Source organism: Nipponia nippon, unplaced genomic scaffold (assembly GCF_047370975.1).
Source record: "Nipponia nippon isolate SJK-2023a ecotype South Korea unplaced genomic scaffold, ASM4737097v1 scaffold_5, whole genome shotgun sequence".
Lineage (NCBI taxonomy): Eukaryota > Metazoa > Chordata > Aves > Pelecaniformes > Threskiornithidae > Nipponia > Nipponia nippon.
In genome coordinates this window covers 86,730,278-86,752,549 of record NW_028262369.1, presented here as the reverse complement: position 1 = coordinate 86,752,549, position 22,272 = coordinate 86,730,278, and the positions used below count along the sequence as shown (strand labels likewise).

The 22,272-nt window shown below is 48.5% G+C and overlaps 1 protein-coding gene across 1 annotated transcript; it reads right to left on the bottom strand.

Annotated features, from left to right (window-relative positions):
• Positions 1 to 5,560: 5,560 nt before the first annotated feature.
• INHBB (inhibin subunit beta B) lies at positions 5,561 to 11,469 on the bottom strand. The gene is made up of 2 exons (XM_087731933.1): positions 10,929 to 11,469; positions 5,561 to 8,304 (listed from the first exon to the last, which is right to left on the bottom strand). Exons 1-2 carry the CDS (start codon positions 11,329 to 11,331, stop codon positions 7,529 to 7,531), a joined length of 1,179 nt encoding a protein of 392 aa, XP_087588059.1. The 5' UTR covers positions 11,332 to 11,469; the 3' UTR covers positions 5,561 to 7,528.
• Positions 11,470 to 22,272: the final 10,803 nt, after the last annotated feature.

Genomic DNA, 22,272 nt, shown 5'->3' with positions numbered 1-22,272 from the left:
AGCACAGCCACATCTGAGAACAGGCTGCCTTCTCTTCAGCCATCACAAGGGCACCTACATACCACGTACTTAATGCAAGACAACATACTTAGGATGAGGTACCCAAAAGTCAAGAAATCTACTCAAAACAGTGAGTAGCTACACTGCATTACCTCCAATCTATCATCAGGATCCCCCAAAATACATTATATCACAAAGGCATTAACATGGCAGAAGTTGATTTGCTTAGAAAAAGCCTTGCATTTCTTGTCTGTGTGTGTTTACACATAAAATGCATGCTCACCCATGCAAACATGCCACCCCGATCAAGCCAAACATACACAATGCACATAAGACAAAAATAAATACTTATGAGTCACCGATAACTACCTCATAAATTACACGGTCTTACCAAGTATCACTGCTAAATATAATTCATACAATTGGATACAAAATACACATATATGACTCTCATTAAGACAGATAAGAGTTGTTTGTTTCCCTTCACAAGAGCCCAAGGCCTTAATTTACAAGGTCCTGAATTTTTTTTTTTTTTTTTTTTTAATCTTGGAGTCCCACAACTATTGGTCAGTTCCAAAACCTGACCCAAAAACAAGCCATAAGAGACAAAACCTGATTACAGAGGACAATGAATAGGAGATGAGACAGGGGGGGTCCAAAAGTCCAAGCACCCGGTCTGCTCCAGCTCCCAGGAGCTGGATCTGGTAGCATTTATAACCCTTTATCCTCAAATGGATGTCACTTCAGCATCCACCCCTCCTACCTCGCTCCTGCTGTGCTGCCCAGGACTGGCTCCCCCATCACCCAAGTGAGGAGCTAAGCTCCGGCCGCAGGAAAGCGTGGCCGCTGCAGCTCTTCCTCAGCTTGTGACAAACTCTTCCACGGGAATAGGCACAAGCCACTCCATCTGACAAAGAAAAGAGGGGCGAGATCGGCCCTGCAGCCTCTGCTTGGGCAAAACCTAAATGCCACTTTGGTACCACTTGACTGACACAGCCCAAACACGGCGTGTTTGTTTTGCTGACACATAGGTTTAAGTTTGCTCCCCAGCCACATCTTCTTTCCCCTTGGATACAATAGTCATCTTCATAGCACTTATTATAACATATTGCAGCAATAATGTGCAATTATCCTCAAAAACAAAGCAAAAGCTCAAGATAAAAATAACAGGCACTGAGCACACTTACCAGCTGGAGGAAGGCAGCAAGGCAGCGCTAGCTACAGCCCTAAAATGGCTGTGCTGTAGCAGGCTGCAGCTGCCTCTCCCGTCCTGATTTCAAAGGCCAGTCTGCAGGAGGGCACGCCGGGAGGTGGACCCACTCCAAAAGCAGGTCCAAAGTGAGAAGGAGCAGGCAGGAGCTAGGCTCTGCGGAGCTGTCATTAGGTAGAGATGTGCCTCACCTGGGGTCTATGCACTTGGCAGCTGGGTTCAATGATTATATTTGGGCCAGGCAAGAGCTTGAAACGTTTGGCACATGGGAGGGCTGATCCTTTCTTTAGGAGAGGCCCATCAGGTGCTCAGCAACCTCAGCTCTCATCCTGGGTCTTCCTTGATAGTGATGTCTGATCCAGGGAAATCAATACACCTCTGGGGTTTTATTCTTGCCCTTTTTTCTGTTTTGCTGGATATGTCTACTTTGTCTTTGCCCACAATAGACTCCTACGCTGACCTCTCTATTTCCAAGCTCTCACAACAGTGTACCCTGAAAGCAAATTATAGTGGGGAGAAAAAACAGTTTCAAGGACCAAAAAGAGGGAGCCTATGAATTTAATAAAAGTATTGGCTTAAAATTCTCAGCAGCAGATCACAAAGACGGTAAATCTGATCAAATACAAGGATGCTATATGCGCATCTCAGGTCTCCAATGGCTTCACAGCTCCCTCAGGTTATGTGGCATGTGTGTAAAAACCTGACATCTCTGCTTTGTACAAGGAAGACTGGTTAGAGCTGCACACACTCAAGGAGGGCCTCTGTTGAATAGAATTGGCCAAATCAGATTAAAAACCCAATATCTATGATGAAGGCTGCAAGCTGCCTGCTCAGAGAGGTTCCACTGATGTGAACCAGAAGCTTCTTGCATGTGGTCAGGGCCTAAATTTGATACTGGAATTTAAAAACAAATTAAGATTCCCATGTAATATTGACTTCTTTTTTTTTTTCCAGAGTAAAAGATTTTACAGCATGGAATGCTATATGCAGTGGTTACATGAGTCCAAGTAATTGTACCAATTATATAATTTGATATAATTGCACTAATTACATAAACACATAATAATGAAATATAAGTTATTCCAAGAGCTAAACTGGAAGAACATTAAAGAACCTAAATCTGCTCCCACTTATTCTAGTACAAATCAGAAACAATTCCCCTGAAATCAATGAAGTTACCCAAATAAAATTGGCCCCTACCATTACAAGCAGCCAGGTAAATCCAGCTTTTGGTTCAAGGGTACTGACTGGGTGAGCAAAAGAAAGCTACTGGGCTATTTTGTACCAACAGAGATTGCTAGTTCCTGGCCAAATTCCAGTGTATGTAAGGAGATTCTCCCCATGTTCATGACCAGGTTAGGTGTCTTCTCCTCTTGTTCCGATCTGTAATGCAGTATCTGGGGGTTTTGCTAAATCTTTTAGCTGCTGATCCTAAAGCAAAAAAAAAAAAAAAAAAAAAAAAAGTCTTTTTTTAGAAATACTGAGAATGAGCTGGGCCCAATCAGGATTTCAAGAAAGCCAGATTCAGGTGTGTCTTTAGTTATATTGGTGCTAGCCTGAATTACATCTGCAGACTTTAGAGGAGCTACTGCAGACTGACAGCAGTATTAAAACATAACCAGACTCTCCTCTTAGACAAAAATTTGTATTTCTGATTCATTTTGCAAAATGTTCTTTGACCCTTAACACTAGAAACCAATCCAAACAAAAATTATTCTTAAGAAGGATTCATTCAGCGAGGGGTTTCCCTCTTCTCCCATGGCAGGGGGAGTGCAGTAATTAATTTCAGCTGCTGACTTCATCTCTCACAAGTAACAAAGAAGGTGAGACCTGGCAATTTTGGAGCAGGTGTCTATTATGTGTGGAAATACGTGATGTATGCAGAGTTAATCCACCAAGTGCTCTGTTGCACCACATCGTGACAGTCACCTTGTTCACACCGTCCTCATTAATGCCAGCAGGAGATCCAGGCACAGGGATGGGGGTTTTGCCTGTGTTAGAATATTTTAAAGGACAAAGATTTCCCAGCTGCAGAGATTGCTTCTGCTGCATGATAGAATGCAATAATTTAGCATTTACAGGACCAAATTCAAAGCCTATCAGAGACAAGAGAGGACACATCTAGTCATCTCAGGGGGGTATGGACCTGACCCAGATGGTTTTATAGATACAGTACCTAACTTAGCATAACGCAATGGAACTGGATGCTGAGTTTTATAAGGATGGGACTGACAGGTGGGAAAATAAAACCCAAAGTTTTCAAAATCAGCCATCAAGTTTGGACATCTCACTTTTCATTTTGCCTGACTTCAAAAATGTGGGAGGTGGAAGCTGCAGAAAGTGGCATTCCTGCAGCCCCCTGCAAAAAGCTGACACGACCAGTAGCCTTGTCACATCTCTGAAAAATCAAGCCCAAACTGTCTCAGATTGGTCCTTCAAAATGAAACACCTTGTAAATTTTATTTCATTCTAGCCTCGGAAAGCTGTGTGACAGGTTACTGTCAGCACCAGGACTCGGGAATAACTGGCTCTCTGCAGCATGCCCAGAGCAGTGAGTGACTCCACAACACAGAAAACTCAAAGCGTTTTCTGTTCAGATCGATTTCCAGAGACTTTCACACAAAATAAAAGGACTTGGGAACCTGGACTATGATCCAGCTCTTCCCACTCCCAGATGATGCCCCTCACATCATACTGATTCGTGCTCTTCTTTGTGTTTCTCTTGCTGCCCCATCAACATCAGGGCCAGAGCTGCAGATGGAGGAGCAGGGAAGGCAGGGGGAGAAAGCTGTGAAAGCTTTTTGCCAAGAAAAGGGGTGCTCTTTGGTGGCCTCTGTGAAAGAGTTCAGGATCCCAGGCTTGCTTGTGGGTTTGCAGTGGGATCATAGAATCCATCAGGCTGGAAAAGACCTCTGAGATCACCAAGTCCAACCGTTGTTAACCTAACAGCCAGGTCCACCTCTAAACCATGTCCCCAACAGCCCACTCCTGCTCCTCGCTCCTGGCCAGCCCAAGCTCATGGCATCCTGGCTGCCAGCAGCTCCCTGCTCCTCGGGGCTGAGGGTGCAAATCCCACGCTGAGACACCCTGCACAGGAGTCCCGGTGTCCGATGCAGGGCTTGGCTTCAACCCCAGAAATCAACCACTTTCAATTAAGAATGAAACCCAACCGGACCCAGCCTCCAGGGCCTTGCATTTCAATGGGCATGATTTCTTAATATATCCCATTTTTAAAAGCGCAGCCCAGTCCTATTAATGAAGACTGTGTCATATTAGGTCAAATGTGCCTTCGGACTGAAGGGATGTGTATTTGCCACTGATTTCAAGGGGAATTTATTGAACTCACCAGTAACGGGGTTGACCCAAGGAACAAAGACAGGGGAGAAGGCTGCTAAGAGATGGAGCAGGAACAGTGAGCGGTGGCTTTGACAATAAACGTGCAGTTCGAGATGGTGAGAAAGCTATGAAATATTCCAAAAATTTGGTCTGGGGGACAAAGTTCTGCGCAGCAGGTTGTTGACACAGCCACAGCAAATTGTTCCTAGGGGTCTCCCGAAACAAAGCTGTTTAAGCCCAGTGCCTGGCTTTGGGGAGGGGTGAGCAGAGCTACGCTTGAATGTGAATTGTAACTAGAACCAATCATTAGTTGCATGAACTTGCTTCTTCAACACTTTCCAGGTCTCAGGGTCAGATCTAACGTTTGCTAAGTCAACAGAGGTCCTTCTGTCAGCTTCAGCTGGTATTTGCTCAGGTCTCCAGGAGGGAGAATTTATCTGTGAAGATCAATGAAATCAATATCTGGATATATGCGCAGCTGATGAGAATTTCTATGAATATTTGTCAACATTTTGGGATTTTTCTTAGTAAAGGGGATGTATTTCACTCAAAAAAACCTCTCCTTGGTGTCAGCTAATTAAAAAAAAAAGTTCACCAAACTTAGTCTTGACCTCTTTTTCCTGGAAGTGCTTTCCACATTATTTTTTTACTTCTTGTAACCGATCGGGGAGTGACCTAGACAAGAAGTTACATTCTTACACAGCAGGTGAACCAGGAACTTGCTGTAAATGACCTGCAGGTATGCGGAACAGCACTGTTCCGGCGCCCAGAGACCCTGCACTGATGCAGATAGAAAGAAGCAGATGCTTACACGTATAGACGACAATAAAACTAGAGTGTAACATTTTTAGGATCGCAGCTGAGCTCTCAGACAAGGCTTTCTGCAATGACTAATACGACTACGGTCTAATGCAACAGTTCACCGTCTGCAGCCGCGTTCAGTCCTGAAAGTAAGCAAGTTTCTCCAGATGTTACACACTGAAAAAAAAAAACCAAACCACAGAAAAGCACATCCAGTTTTCAATCTTTTTTTATTTATTTAAACTGTACACAAATGTAAAATACTTCAACAGCAAATCTAAGTGAAAATTGTTTGGTTTAAATTATTATGGAACAGAACCTAAAAGGAACTTTATTAAATAAACATAAAAACTGGATTTAAAGGATGCACATATTGTAATGTATTCTACAATAGTAATTTTTTGTTCACTCTACGTTCCATGTGCGTATGGTATAGAAAAGACACTGAATAGAACAAACAGAATCCATTTTGTACCCTGAAACAATTGGTAGGCCTCGTGAGGGATTGCTCAGTATGACTACATGATATATGATGGCTTTGCCATCTCATAAAAATTATAACTAATATGTTGGCCTCTTTGGTTCCAAAATTTATGTATAATACATTTAACTGTATTCATTTTTTGCTGCTATAAAAATAACATTTTTTTCAAATGGCAGTTTTTTGACTAATCATGCAACTAAATCAGTGCAAACATTAAAAGCAATCATTCGCTTTAAAAAAGAAGCAAAAGATTTAATTTCAAGTATAAAAAAATATAAAAAAGTCATATCATAAGTCCAGTTTCGTCTAGTATGGGTCAACACTTTAAATTGCATAGCTCATGCGGCACCTGTTTACCTAGATAGTGAGCAAAGATAAGTGCACTATCAAGTACCACTTTTCAAGGCATTGAAATTTGCAAGTGCTATTATACGTGCATTCAAGCAGTTTGCAAGTGCTATGCTGTATCATTATTTTCTGATCTTTATGGCCATCCTCGACACCTCCTGGTAAGGAAATTGAAAGCACTCTCCTCTCTCCTCCTTTCCAAGACTTGTTAAAATGTTCCTCGCCTGTTATTAAACGCACTGCATTTTTCAGAATGTCTCCACTCTGTTACTGTCACTCCTCTTTAGGGTTCATTGGTTTAGCCGTGGTAGCGGTTGCTTGTTTGCTCATCCCCCACATGACGTATCCTTGCCGAGTCCCCCGTTGAAGAACACAGGTCGAAACCTTCACTTTTCATTCTCTGAACAGTGAGAGATGCCAATGGTCAACACAGTCCAGATACGGTATCGAATCCCCTTTTCCAAGACACGGCGGGTGTAGCCATCCACGGGTTGCTAGTGGGCAGTTAAAGCATCAGAGCACGCCAGCCCAGCTTGTGACTTCGCAACGGTCAGATGTTAGAAATGCAGCAGTTGCTTATGCGTCTGTCTCCTTTTCTCTCTCTCTGATGGTACCACGCGATTCCTTACTGGAAGTGCTGTAGGAAGATGCAGGTATCTGCGATGTTTACATTTAGATAAATTTAAATTAAGAGGAAGTGATCACCTCCCGAGGCAGGTGTCCTGCAGCTTCCCGTTAGACCTAAGAGGTGACGGTCGACATTTTTTTCTTTTTTTTTTTTTCTTTTTTTAATTTTCTAAGTTTGGTCATTTCGACACCTGCGTGCAAGAATACGTCATGTTCTCGCAGTCTGTGCTTTTGCCTGAGCAAAGGGAGCTCATTTCGGTCTGACTTCGCCGGCAGGCGGGGAAACAGCTGCTCAGCCGTTCACTCGTACTGGCAGGCATTTAGGTCCCTCGTCACTGGTCACTGACTTTCTATGCTCCTGTCCCTTTTCCGAGCTGCCTCGTGTGTGTGTCTGTGTCTGTGTGTGTATGAGCGCGTGTTTGTGTGCGTGCCCACGTTTCGTGTGCATGTGTGTGTGTGTCTTTAAGATATTTCATAGCATTAACTTATAAGTGGTAGAATATATAAGTGTCCAAGATCCACAAACTGCCACTGTCCTGACACCAAAGTGAAATGATTTTTTTTTTCTTTTTTTTTTTTTTTTGTCAAACTTTTCCACAGTGACTTTCCAACACTGATGCCTGGATACACAGTGAAACTTCCTCCAACACCATCTCGTACGGGAATGTTTCTCTCTTTTTCTCGCCCTCTCTCTCTCCCCCCCCCCAAAAACACACCTTAAATCAAGCACAACCACATTCTTCCACAATCATATTGGGAACGTCCCTTTTCACAATGTTGTATTCATCATCAAAGTACAGCATTGACATTGTGCTAAGTTTGGTTGGAATGCAACAGGAGTTCACGGTGCCCGGGTTCAGCCCCCGCATTCGGTACTGATTCACGACAGCGGTGTGAAAGGAGGAAGCCGACCCCGGGACGCCGGCCAAGTAGGCCGGGCAGCTCCCTTCACAGTAATTCCCATAGTAACCTGATGGTGCTATGATCCAGTCATTCCACCCAATGAGTCTAAAGTCAATGTAAAACTGTTGCCTGCAACATAGATTGGTCCTGCCATCGCACTCCAGGCCTCTTTTCCGGATCCTGTGTTTGTTATCGGCGAGGCGGGCTTGCACCACTAAAAAAGGCCGGTGGGATTCCTCCCCGGGGTCCACATAAATTGGCAGCACTGAATACTCTTCACAGCCCTCACATTGAACATCCAAGTTCAGTCTCCTTTCTCCTCTCTCAAACAGAGCCTGGATCGCCTCTGTCATGGGAAAAGTGTGCCAACCACTTCTTTTGAGATCAACTTTCTTTTCAACCACATTCCACTTGTTGCTAGTGTCCGGGTCTTGGAAATAGACTTTGACTCTTACTTTTCGCCTGCTGCCTTTCTCTAAGACATATGGAAGCAGCTTCAAGTAAAGCCACAGGCTGGCTTGAACGACAAACAAGTTCTGGTTCCCTTCATTCGAGATGAAGAAATAGAGGCGGACTCTAGATGAGGCCAGATCGTCTGCAAGATAAGGAGAGATCAGCAAGATTAAGTCAAAAAGGAAACGTTAGCTTGTGTGCCATTCTGGATTCAGGGACAACGCTAGAGCACAGCGGATCGAGAGAGCGACGGCGGGGCTGTGCTGGCCAGAAGGCACGCACTGAATCAGATATCCCCAATTTGCAATCGAAACGCTTTGAAAAGGGACTTCCCACAGCAACGTTCATCATCGGGCTGTAGTCAGATGTGTCAGATCCATAGACACCAGTAAGAGCTCTCCGGAACTGGGTATTTCCAGCCAGCCAGCTTTAAAGACGCTACAGCAGCACCTTGAAAAGACCGGCACTCGGACTCTGCTGTCTCGTCGGTTTAAGAATAGTTCTAACTTTCAGCTACCCGCCGATTCTCACGGGGAGAGCCCTTTCAGTAACCACTGAAACGCCAATGCCAAACCAGGGATTTTGTTTCGATTTTCACATATTCTCGTTGCAGTTTAACAGAGAGGATTCATGAGACGGAGGGGAAAATATTTCAGTAATGTGCCTGCTTGTCCAACAGATCAAGCTAGCCTCCACTTAGTCTGGTAGAATATCTGCTATTATTAATCGTTTCGATCTCTGCCTTTTCGCCCCGAAACTCCCATAGAAAGCGAGGCAACGAAGCGGTCGCTCTCGCTGTAACGCCGTTACTGACTGTTCTCGATACGCTTTTCAATAACACCAGAATTAAAGGAGTGAAATTGTCACGGAAAACCAAATGTCACCAAATGTCTGACATAACCCCTTATTTGTAAACAAAAGAGCCTGCTGCATGAAATGTTTCAGAAATACCAGTGGCCCTGCTGCAGTTTTGTACTGTAAGTCCTAACTGAATTTGGCGTAGGTGATAAATGTGCAAGCTGGCCTTTATGGCGGAGACTGTAATTCTGGTCCTTGAATCAAAGCCTCCCAATCGCTATTTAAAATTATTGCTGGAAAGGCATTTTCTCATCTGCCCTTATCTGTTTCACTTCTTTCTGCACAGAGCCAAATGTAGATTTTTTTTTTCTTCCTTCTCCTTTCCTAAGACTCTGTATTACTTTTGTCAATCTCTGAATGAGATTTTTTGCATAGTCGGTGTCTTCATTTGTTGCCCTAGTTGCCTTTCAAATCTGCCTCCAGGGCCCATTCGGTACCTTGTAATATTTCAGGGACAAAAATTTTCACTGTGTTTGTCTACGTTTTACATCAAGTTGATTTTGGAAGTGTTACAAAAGCCAGCGATTGATTGAATACTAAACAGAAGTACGAGCCCACCCCAGATCTCCCCAAAACAGCCTATTAGAAAATAATAAACCCCAAACTGTACCCTAAGAAAGCCTTTCGCATGTTAGCAAATACACAACTTCTTTATGAACTGTGGTGACAGTGACAGAAAAAGAACAGTACGGTGTTGCTGCACCGATCCACATCACTCGTGTTGTGTGAGATTGTGTGTGCCCATAAATTTTGTATGTGAATATAACAAGCATATGTATAATGCAACAGATCCCATAGATACTGTAAATGTATATGCCTTTGGTAAGTGGGAGGATAGATAAAGAAGATGAGTGGGCAGTATACAGGATAGAAAGAGATTTATTTTGTGGACAAATGATATCTAGATGCCACAGGAAGATAGACAGAAAAATGAACTGAGCAATAGAGCGATGACGGAAAGGAGAGATGGGCAGATAGACAGGAGAGAGCTAATTTGCAGAGTGATGGTGTTATGGGCAGATGTGCAAAGTTCACAGGCACAGCGGTTGCCTGGATAAACTGCTGGGAAGCTACGCTGAAGGGATTCAGGGACACATAACTGCAATGGCTGGACAGGACTGAGATGGCTGGTACCATGGGGATGGATGGCACAATCAGTAAACGGACTGATGGACAGGCACATTTGGGAGGAGGCTGCACGCAGTGGACAAACAGACAAGGCCAACACCACAAATGAAAGCTAAATAAATGGGAAACGAACGAAAAGGGAGGACGGGTGAACGCGAGCCTCAACAGACAGATGCATGCAGTGAACCAGATGAATGTGCAGGGCAGGCAGATGAGGGAAAGGATGCAAGAGATGGAGCGGGACAGGCGGCGGAGGGACAGTGGGACGCGCAGGGACGGAGGCAAGCCCCGGTGCCGCTGGAAGGACCGCCGGAGGGAAGCCGGGGGCACGGAGGCCGCGGAGGGATGGAGGGACACAGCGAGGAGAGTTGCGGGGCACAAGCCGGGGGGAAGCCCGGGCACAGGGACGCAGGCAGGGAGAACGGGAAGGAGCGGGCAGGGCCAGGGCAAGACGGTGCGGGGCAGAGGGGAGAGCGGACGAGGCGGGGGGCGTGCGGATGAGCCCGGCAGCCAGGGGCCCGCAGCGGGCGGGAGGGCAGGCAGGGTGCGCGGGGGGCCAGGCGGCAGGGCCGGGCCAGGGCGGCCGGGGCAGTGCCAGGGGTCAGGCAGGGGGACAGAGAGGGCGGGCGGGAGGGCAGGCAGGGCGAGCGGGCGGGCTGAGGGGGGTCGAGCCGGGGGCCTGGCAGGGGAGAGGCAGGACAGGTAGGGAGGGCGGCGGGGCCGGGGCCGGGCGGGCCGGGGAGCGCGGGCGACGGGGGCGCGGGGCCGGGCGGCGCCCACCTGTCTCGGCGAAGCTGATGATCTCGGAGACGGGGTCGTGGGCCGGGGGCCCGGCGCTCGCCTGCCCGTCCAGGCTGGGGATCTCCACACGGCCGTCCTCCCGCACCTTGCCGGCGTGCAGCTTGCGCAGCGCCGTGACCATGGCCGCCTTGGGCACGGCGTGCGTGATGTTGGGCCGGTCCCGCATCTGCAGCCGGCTCAGGATGTGCCTCTTCACCGCCTCCAGGAAATCCCCGTCCACCTTGCCCGGCTCCTCGGGCCGCCGGAAGCCGCAGGAGGTGCATGTGTCCTGCGGGGAACCGCCGGCGGGGGCCGGCGGGGTCGGGGTGGCCGCGGCGCCCAGCAGGAGCAGCCCGCAGGCCAGCAGCGCGGCCAGCACCCCCCGGCGAGCCGCCCCGTCCATGGCGGAGGAGCGGGGGGCCGAGCTGGGGGCCGCCCCGAAGCGCCGCAGGGAGCCCGTCTGCAGGCAGCGCCGCTCCGTGCGCTCCGCGGCGCGGAGGGGGCGGTGGCAGCCAAGCCGGGGGGGCCGCAACCGCTCCGCGCAGGGGGGGAGCCGCGGCGGAGGGAGGGGGCGCCCGGGGAAGCGGCGTGTGCCGGCGGGGAGGCGGAGGGGGCAGGCTGCAGACGCAGGCACCGAGGACGAAGTTGGGGGGTGGGGGGTGGGGGGTGGGGGGGGCAGCAGGCTTGGCGTGCACGGAGAGCCCGGCTCCACGGGGGAGGGGGACGGCAGCAGGTGAGGGGGTGGCTGCGGAGCCCGGGGAGGAGGGAGGGGGAGCGGGGAGCGAGCCGGAGGTGCGAGGGGAGCCGGGGAGCAGGGGGGGAGGCGGCGCCGCGCTGCCCCGGTGCCCCGCCGCCGCTTCAGAGGGGCATCCCCGGGCGCAGCCGCTCCTGGTCCATCGCTCGCTTCGGCAGGTCCGGGCGGGCCGCGGAGAGGAGCTCCTTAGTCCAGCGTCATTGAGGGGGGTCAGGGAGATAAACGAAGCAGATTTATATACAATCCAATTTATAGCCTGGAAGGAGGGGGGGGGGGGGGGGAGAAATGCCACTTGTACCCCCCCGCCCACTCCGCCCCCGCAAGACAACAATCCACAGGCCGTGGGTGCAGGTCTCTCAGCAGGTCGGCTCCGCGCCGCGCCGCTCGCTTGTCCCCCTTCAGCGCCCGCTGCTTCTCAACGTGCCATCAAAGTTGACCCGGAGCGTAGCCGGGGAGGGGGCCGGGGGCGGCGGGGAGGGGGTGCGCGGCTGGCAGCTCCACAGTTGCGAGTCTTCTCCCCCCACCGCCCCGCGTATTATCAGCGAGATGCTTTATTTTTCAAAGCAGCGCGGAGGGTCCGGAGTCCGGCGAGGATGCTGCGGCGGCGCCCGGCGCGTTCCCCCGCCGCGGGCAGCGGCACCCCGCGCTGCGCGGCCGCGGAGCGGGGAACCGGCTCGGTCCCGCGATCCCAGGAGAAGCTGCGCGGATCCACTCGGTCAGACCAGCTCTTCAGCTCGCTCCCTCGCTCGCTCTTTTTAAACAATATCTCCCTTGTTGGTGGTTTGGGCTTTATTATTATTATTATTGTTATTATTATTTTAAGTGTGATTTTTGTTGTTGTTGTTGTTGCTGCTGCTGCTCCAGTTAATCTGTCTCCCTCTCTCTCTCTCTCTCCGCGTCTTTTTGATCTTTCGCTCGCCTTGTGCTGGCTTGAACGCTGTGTTTTGTTTTGTTTTGTTTTTTTTTAACGCGTCTGATGTTCCCTCTCGGATCCGCAGTGGAAGGTCTCGGGGAAGAGGCTCGCTCCTCGCTTATCTTCCTCTGATCTCCTCCTGCTAATTTTCCCCCCCTGCAAAATCACGACATTGTGGCACTTTCTACTGAAACTTTTATACAGGAGTTAAAACCACGTGGGAACTCCAACCTATAACAGAGACGCCATGGGTTCCTCACTATTTAGGAGATTAAGTTAAGTCTTTTGCCCCCTGGGCTATTACAGTAACTTCCTGATGTGGAAATATTAACTATGCTGTTTCTTTAACTCCCCCCGTCCTCTCCCTCCCTCCCTCCCGGTTCCTGCAAACACACCCACCGCACACCGACCCGCGTCCCCGTCCCGTCTCCCGGCAGGACGGACGGACGGACGGACGGACCCCGAGCGGCAGCAGCCCCGGCCCCCCCCTCCCCGCCCCACCCGGGAGATGGATGCCCCGGCCCCCCCGGTGTTCCTTGCCTTTTAAGCACTTGAAAGAAGAAGTCATTAGAAAGTTTACCGTCGGGTTGGCTTTGCGACGGGGCGGGTTTTTGTTTGTTTGTTTGAATGGGCCGGGTAATCGGGGCGGGTGCCGGGGATCGGGTGTGTTTTCCGTGGGGCAGGAGGGGACGCGGGCGCGGAGCCTGGCGGAGGCAGCGCGGGGTGGCGGCCGAGGGGAGCCGGGAGGGGAGATAACGGGAGCGCCGCGCTGCCGCAGCCGCGGCGGGGAGCCGGCAGAGGCGCCGGCCCTGCCCTCGCCCCGGGAGCGGCTTTTCCTCCGCGGGGCAGCTCCGGGCTGGGGGGGCGGGGGGGGGCCTGTGACCGCAGGTCAGGAGCGGTTCCCCCCCAACAGCTGCGCCTGGGGGCGGGAGCCCGCCGCGCCTCCCCGGGGCGTGATAGCGACCCGCGCTGCTCCCCCCCGCTCCGCGCTGCTCCGCGGCGCGCCGCCCCACGCACCCCCCTCCCGCCGCACGGGGCCGGGCAGCCGCGGTGGGGCAGAGGCTCGGCTCGGCTCGGCTCGGCTCGGCTGGGCTCACCTGCGCGGTCCCCCGGCCCCTTGCGGACGCCCCGCCCGGCCCGGCCCGGCCCGGCCCGGAGCCGCGGCCGCTGCGCGCTGCCCCGCGGCCCTGCGCGCCGCCGCGGGGAAGGCTGGGCAGAGGGCGCCCCCTCTGGGCCGCGCGGGGAAGCGGGCGGCGGGGCCGGGGCGGCGGGGGGTGACCGGGGAAGCGGGGCAGCGGCGGGGGCAGAGCGGCCCGGCGGCACCGGCAGCGGCCGCGGGAGCCGCTGAAGCCCCGCCGAGGGTTAACGGGTGGAGACCGGGCCGCCGCCCCGCCGGGGGTTAACGGGTGGAGACCGGGCCGCCGCCCCGCCGCGGGCCGGGCGCACGGAGGAACGGGCGGTCGCAGCGGGTGGCTGCGGGCCGGGGCAGAGCGTCTGGGGGTGGGAAACGGGAGATGCACGCTGAAGCCTGCGCTCTGAACCGGGCAAAGGAGCACCTGGGGCTGAGGCTCCTGCGGCCCAGGAGCAGGCCCAGGCAGCGGGGCTGCCGGCTGTTCTAATTACATCCTCTTTTTTGTTTTTTTGTTGGTTTTTTTTTTTTTTTAACAAAGCAAAATCTGCCTTCAAGAATGAAAGCAAATGTCAAGACCGTCATCTGTTTCATTGAGCCAAACACTGGTTTTCAAGGGGCAGGAGAAACAAGACACAAATTCCAAGCATGACCAGCTAAGAAGCCCCTTTCTGTGCATTTCGGCTTTTAAAAGAAGAATAAAACTTAGCGTGCCAGTTCCTGGACTGCACACATGTGAGCTCTGTTAGTTGTCACTAATACAAGCAATGCAGGAGCGTAAAGAGGGTCAACTGGAGGATCAGCTCGTTACTGTGATTTAGGAATGAAAGGGACAAATGCTATTCTCATCCTAAATATTTTCTTTCTTGTTCTGTACTGCAAAAGGAAAGACACTTAATGCTGTACTTCAAAATCAGGTTGCAATCCCAATCTGATTGTTCATATGGGTTTTAATATAAACACAGTCTAACTGCATATACAGCATTGTAAATCAAATCCCCAGTATCACTGGAGCTACCCTGATGGGAGATCAGAATTAGATACAGCATTTCCTCCCTGCCAGTAACAGGTTTTGAATGGAAAGCCTGGAATGTAAAAAAAGAAATAATGCTAAAAATCCAATCACTCTGACATCCTGTGAGCTAATAAGAGCACGTGAATGCAACAAGCTTAGTACTTCACAGTAATTAATTTGACAGCAAAGAGCTAACAAGAAAACAACAGGCAGAGCAGTGATGACTGGTTCATAGAGGTCACTGTCAAACAAGAAATAGGTGCAACCACAGTCCCTCTCCCTTTGAAAATAACTATTTCATTGCCCTAGTGAGAATGAAATGCCAAAGAGGGAAAATATCATATCTTCGGTAGGGGTAACAGATCTGGGAAGGTATTTCTAGCAGTGAAACAAGGTATAGTTTTTCTTTTTTACATACAGTGATTTTTAATCATCCCTGTTACTCACTGCAGTGGCATGTTTTGGCTTTTTTTTTTTTTTCCCTCTCTTTTCTGGTTAGCCAAAGCTATTTTGCATATTCAAATATTGGGAAGACTTATCTTCTCTAGCAATTACTAACAAACTAATACACTAATAACCTCTATTGTTATTTAAAGTGTGTCCAACACAGCATTCTGGAGGCAGCTCTCACACAACGGACTTTCTCTGGCTTTCTCCTAGAGAAGAACTTAATCAAACCTTAGATGCTTTCAGTCAGAAGAGCCTACAGGGAGAGCAAACAGGGTTAAGAGAAAGAAATGTGCCATTTGATTTCTAACCGTGCTCAGGGAGCACGGCCTATTGATTGAGCCATAAAGCTCTGTTAATTTTAAGATCTCCTCAGCTTTCAGTTCTTTCCCTTGGGCATAAACTTGTTGCTTACACATAGTGGCTAAACTATCAGGGAAAGGGTAGCTTCACACTCTCCCCGCTCCGCTTTCCTCCCCTCTATTCTATTTGTTCCGAGCTCATCCGCGTGAGGATACATTTTCACACACACCTTCTCAAACCGGCTGCTATTCGTCTGATTCAGGGTCATGCTTTTCCATACATTAAATGCAGGGGAAAACTGGGAAGGAAATGGCTGGGATTTGTGCTCAATGGGCAAGCACACAGTTAGCCAGGGAGCCCCGCTGTGAGAAGGTACAGTATCAGAGGGTATTTTATGTAGGAACATGAAGACTCATGACTAGAATCTGGTGCTTATTAAAGGTACTAGTATAATGAAATCAGTAGAAACCGAGATCCTCAGCCAGCGTAAATCGGCATGTTTCCAAGGCATCAAATCGCTATAACTTTTCCTCTGTAACCTAGATATTTGCTTATGCACGTTTTTCTCAGGGGGCGGCAGATGCAGAAGTCACGCTTTTGGAGAGGCCAGCCAGCGCGGCTCTGCGCCTTCCTCAGTCGGTGGGAAGCTCTAGAAACTGAGACAGCGATGGCACAAGGCAGCTCCCTCGCTGCTCCGTGGTTCCATGATGCCCTCGGTGGGACCATAAAGATTTACACTAGCAAAGGATCTAGCCCCTCACATATCGCTAAAGCACCTTTTATGCTCTTAAACCATTAATAATATCTATTAGGTAACCTTACTAATCCCTTTGAGGAAGGATTTCCTTTACTGTACTGATGGCTGAACTGAATAAAGCTTCATATATAAGACGCCCAGTTTGCACTAGGAATGCTTCTCCTTTGATAACCGGCAAATACAAGTTTTACTAGCGCAAGCACCTTCTTCTGCAAGCATTTCCCAAATAAAATAGGCTATACTGGCAAAAGCACTTTTTTTCTCATATAGCTGCATCTACATGGGGGATTTTTGCACGTAGTGAAACGCAATCTGTTTTAAATGACACTTCAGAAGAGCATTGCTGTCCCACAGAAGTTTCAAGGCTAGACCTTGAAGTATATACTTCTGCCCTGTATCTGAAAGAGCTTTTTACAAGGTAGCCATTGATGCCTTGCTGGAAATATAGAGGAACTGAGATGCGCGGTTACAGGGGCAGGCTGGGAGCACTGTGCTCTATCTGGAATTTGTATTCATGCTATTCTTTTGCCTCAGATGAAATTATGTATCCGTAATCCGACTGCTTCCTCCCTACGCACAATTACTTTTAAAACAACCGCAACAAAACCAGACAATGTTTCAAAAGCGCCATAATTCTGTAGAAGGAAAAGTCCTGTTGAAAATCAAGTGAGTAAATGCCGTTCTGAATGACCTGGACATTTTCTGAACGGGCAAAGGTAGGCCTAACTCATGAAAAAACCCACTAAGAGGTTAATCTGGCTCCTTTGCTCCTGCCTGTGCTTCTTTAACTGAAAACTGTCTCTTAACGGAGATTTGCTCTCTCTAAAAAAAGGGCCCTACTCTGAACACCACTTGGAAAAAGGGGGGATAGCAGGCAGAAACAAAGGACCTGACCAAACTGGGAACTCCTCATCTAAAGCAGGTACAACGAGAATCTGGAAGATGAGTCACAGGTAAATAAAACAGAGCCCTCAACAGCTTTTGAAGAGCACCTACTGAATGCCAGCTCCTCGCACAAGTGCCAGGCAGGACAGGGACGTGGGGGAGGCAGCAGGACAGGGTTGCAGGGGTGTACTCACAGCCTCAGCCTCCCATGCCCACTGCACCTGCTTTAGCGTGGCTGTAGTCCTGCTGCCTCCAGCTCTCCCAGCTCAGCTACCTGGCGGTGCCTCACGGGCAACATGCTCGCCGATTGGTCCTCTTCAACAACCCCTTCACGCTCTAAAGTTTGCATCCAAGCTCCCAGGTTTGCTTTGGGAACGAAGCGCAGGTGGATCTCGTGCGCCGTGAGCGATGCAGTCAGGTACCTCACCTCAGGCAGGTCTCCGCACAAAGCAGCGTCCCCTTTGGCAAAGGGACCAAGTTCAGGGATCTGCTTCAATTTCCAAAGTAAAGGGACCGAACACCATCGGGTGGATACCCCGTGTGATATTCAAAAGCTATCCGCTGCTTGCTGATGGCCGAGGAGTGCTCTTGTTTTCCTTGCACAGTCTGTCCTCTGCAGTCCAAAGCCGTAGCCTTATAACCAGGCAGTGACTTCCTCTGAAGTTGCTTGTATTGACCTAAATAGGTTGGGGCGGGTGAGGACACACAGACAACATGAAAAAGCTGTGCTGGTTGCCCAACAAAGAAGTGTCTGCTTTGTGGTGAGCACTTTTAACATATAAGCACTTTTAACATGCTGTTAAAGAACATGATTTTCATGTTTGTTTAAGTTCACACCAAAAGCGTTGCAAAGTAGCAAAGTGAGTAAAAATAAAATCTGCATTTAAGTGGTAAACAAAGTAGTTAAAACTTGACTTCTCGTAATTTGAACGCTACTTACTGAGGCAATGCATTTAGAAGTAGACGAGTGCGTTTCTTGTATACATCCAGCTGTGACTGATACATCTAATAGATCAGGAAAATGAACAGTAGGATGGAGCAATGTTAAAATCAGCTGCCCTGAGAAAATCAGTTGTTTTCAGGGAGTGGTGACAAGATGGAGAGGTTTCCCTGCAATTTTACATGGAGCTCAGTAGCAAAAAATAGCTGGTACCTTTGCAATGCCATGGGAGAAATGGGGTAGAGAAGCTCGAGTCATCTCATGACAAATAATCAATAGCACTTGATGAGTACCTGAACATAAGCCACCGTCTCTTTTCTACGAGCACGCAGCACAATGTAGAAGTGTCTAACCTACTGCCTGTGGGACAGGCTGCAGCCAGAAGACTTGTGTTCAGGGCTGAATTTTTTCCTCTTTACCCCATTTTCACTAGCTGTAAGTTGAGGATGACAGCATTCAATCCTTTTTAAGTTGCTTTGAAATTAAGTGGAGAAAAGCAGCACACAGGAACGCATCCTCTTCGTGGAGCTTGACACTAACAGCATGGCCTTGGTGCTGTGTCAGAAATAATTTTCAGTCTGTTCATACTTAAATTGTCCAGTTTTGTTTCCATGAGTCTTTTGTTATATCAAACCAAAACTATTGTGCAGTTTGGCTGTTTGCACAAGAACATCAGAGTGGGATTTTAAAGATGATTGTGATATGTTTGACTGATGCACTCACTGCTGGGGCCAGGAGCAAGGGGCTCCTGTAACAGCACCAAAGTCCCCCAGTTCAAGCAAGGAGGATCTTTCACTGGGCAGAGCAGCAGCACTGTCACAGTGGAGCTCTATCGATTTATCCCAGCTCAGAGTTGGCCCACATGATTTACAGTCATTTGCCCAGTGCTATTGAGCCATTGCAGGCCTCTAGCAAGTATATTCAGGCTGCCTCACCCTCCACGTATGCTACATTGACATTAACTACAAGCAAGGTCCTCTGCCACCGCCCGTCGCTGATGTTCCAGTACTACTAAATCACGTGAGAAGGTTATTAACAAAAATTTCTGCATTGCCTTCTGCCCTGCTCAGTATTTATCGTTTACAAGTCAGCACTGCCTGTCCCCTCATGAGGGAATAGCTTGAATATTCTGTGGGATTAAAACAAAATGCATTGCAAACTCTATATGACTTGGGTGCTAACACCTGCCGTTTCTTCCAACGCACCTGAAAAAGCACATACACTGGGACAGCTCAGGCTGTCCCCTTGCCTGAGATGTCCCCTCAAAGGGGTTTTAAAATTGAGGGAGTTTTTCACACCCCAGGTTACAAGCAGGTCGTCTTGTGCTGTTATTTCCCTGCCATGATCTCCTCAGAAGCGGGGCAGCTTATTAACAAAGAATAACCCTAAAAATTCTCCACAGCTCTTTGCCATTTCTAATAGTCTTGCTCCCCGACATTTATTGCTGTGATTTAGATTCTTACCGAAAGCCTTATCAAGAATAAATCATAGTATGTGGAAATACTAAAGTTCACTGATACTATTACACAAGGATAAGAAAACAAACCACTGCTCTGGAGACAGCAAGACAGGAGCACATGGATCACATTAAGCAGACACTGAGTCTACCCAACCTACAGAGGTACTGAAGTGTTAGGAGGGTGTAGAGCTACAACAAGAAAGTGCATCATTCTAGTTTTTTTGCTTAAAAGATGAGAGAGAGGGCCTAGGGGAGGGGAATGCATGAAAAAGGAAAGGATGAAGCTTTTTTTTTTTTTGGCTACTCCAGGTGGGGTTTTCCTCTGTTTAAATGCTGAAGGACAGAAAGATTTTAAATTAAAATCTTAATAAATATAGCCCTGAGGCTAGTAACATTATTACATCCAAGATGATTACAGCAACCAAGCCACAAAAGAAATATATATATATATATATATATTTATTTGAAGCATAATAAGCCTCAGTATTTAGTTAGAAGAAGGTTAGGCAGCTAACTGACATCCAAACTAGCAAATTTTCCATTCCGCTCTGCCAAAAGGATAAACCAACACAGCACATAGGGCTTGGTTTCATTTCTGTACAAGATAGCATTATTACTGCTTATACTTTTGTGTATATATATGTATAAAAATTACAATTGCTCAGACCATGTGCATGAGGGGTGCCAGGAAAGAACCCCAAGTTTGCAATATGCAGTAGGAGATATGGATAATTAGTGAGCTTCATTGTGAAAGAGCAACCTAGGTCCCCCAGCTTGCTTGAGTGAGGCATGTTCTCCTTGAGACATTTGCCTTTTTCAGTTGACCCTAGTCTCAAGACAAGGTATTGCATTTTACTTGTTTGTATAGAGGGTTGTTTTTTAATTATGTGAATATTTTAATAAAGGATACAGGGAAAACACAGGGATACAAAGAAAAGGATACAAGCTGATAAAGATGATTAAATCATAGAGCGGCTGCGGAGTGGGTCATGAAGTGTTATAATCCCCAACTCCCCTCTGCTTTCTGCCTCAATGTGTTAATGCATCACACTTTAGTACAGTGACACTTTCAGCCCTAGGTGGAAATTCACACATGATGAAGAGGTGGAGGAGGATTTCCAGATGGTCAGACCTCAGGGAGTGCGAAAAGGTGGGGGGAGGAAGGGAGAAACTGCTGAAGGGAATCGGACTTTGGTCACATCAGTAATTTCCAGCTGAAAATGGAATATTAAAAAAAAAAAAAAACCAAAACCAAAAAAAAAAATCACCAATGATCCCATACCGGAGCCAGGTGCATTCAGGTTTGGACATTATACGTGATAAATCCTCACCAATGCTGGTTGTGAAAGATCCCTTAGAAATACTGGTTTATTTGCGTGCAACAGTGAAAGGTGTGAGCTTCATTCCCTTGGCCAAATTTCAGCATGGGTACTAAAGCACCCCGACACAGACCAAATTAGTTGTTTTATTCTCCACAGCTCCTCTTTACTAGAGGTTATTGTAAAGTGGTACTTGCTCTGAATCATGCACAATTTTTCCCTCCAGCAGAAGCTGTATTTGGCTGCTGCACATCCTTTGGGGCCCTCTTCTGCAGGGCCACGTCTCCAAGAGCAGCAAAGGGCACCGAGACAGAGAAAATGCAAGGCTTACAGCCAGTTGGTCCCATTACACCCCAAAACAGGCCCCACTTTCCCTTTAGGGGAGCATAAGACAGCAGCTGCTATCATGCAGCTGGACTTCTCTAAGACAACCTCATTTACTGTGGCCTTTTGGGGGGAATGGGAAGGTAGTCATGGTCGAGAGTTCAAGGGGTCTGGTCCCTTCAGGGTGAGAGGTGCTAGGGCTGTATAAAGAATTAGCAGTAGATGGTATTTTGTACAGCCACAGCTCTTTCCAGATGTCAGGGTTAGGGGAAATTTAAGATAATCAGTTATTTAGGTATCACAGTACCCCTGCATTGGGGGAGGGGGGACAGGGAAAGGTAGTCTCATCATGACATAAAAAGCAAGCATTAGGTATGATGGCTCATACTGCATTTCTAAGGGCTCTTGCTTAATTTTCTTAGGTGTTCCTTGGGTCAGAGCATTTCTCCTACCACAAAATGGACACTAGAGATGCCAATGGTGTGCAGTCACAACGGAAAGGAATATTTTGTTTAATATCACCCGTATGACTGCATGCTATGTACCTGTATTTCCTGGACGGCAACAAAGTAAGTTGACCACAGCATGATGAACTACTTGGGCAAATCTCATGAGAAATGAGGCTGTCACACACAGTTTCTACTTCGGGGAAATGTTTGTTGTATGTCTACTCCCTGTCACTCCCAGTACAAACCATGTTGTGCACACAGGCCAGGAAAAAACTCAAGGAGACAGAAAACGCTGCTTTGCCTTATTCAACTTTGGCTAGTGCAACTTCAAATCTGTAAAATCTGTGATTTTAACTGATGCTGAATTCCTCCTCCCATTTATTGACTTTATATATATTAAAATCACTTATGTCATCGCAAAATGCAAAAAAACCCTCAGGCATCTGATGTGGTAGTGACTTCCACGATGATATATTCAAGATGCCCAGGTGCCTGTCACTGGCTTTAGTGGCAAGCCAAAAGCCTCTGAGTCTTGTAAAGCCTGCAGCATCCATCTCAGACTTCAGTCCCTTCCAATGACTAGAGGAACATCTCTGACTTTCTTCCCTAAGGACTCAGTGCAGCAGGTGTTTTCAGTCTGCCCACCTTCC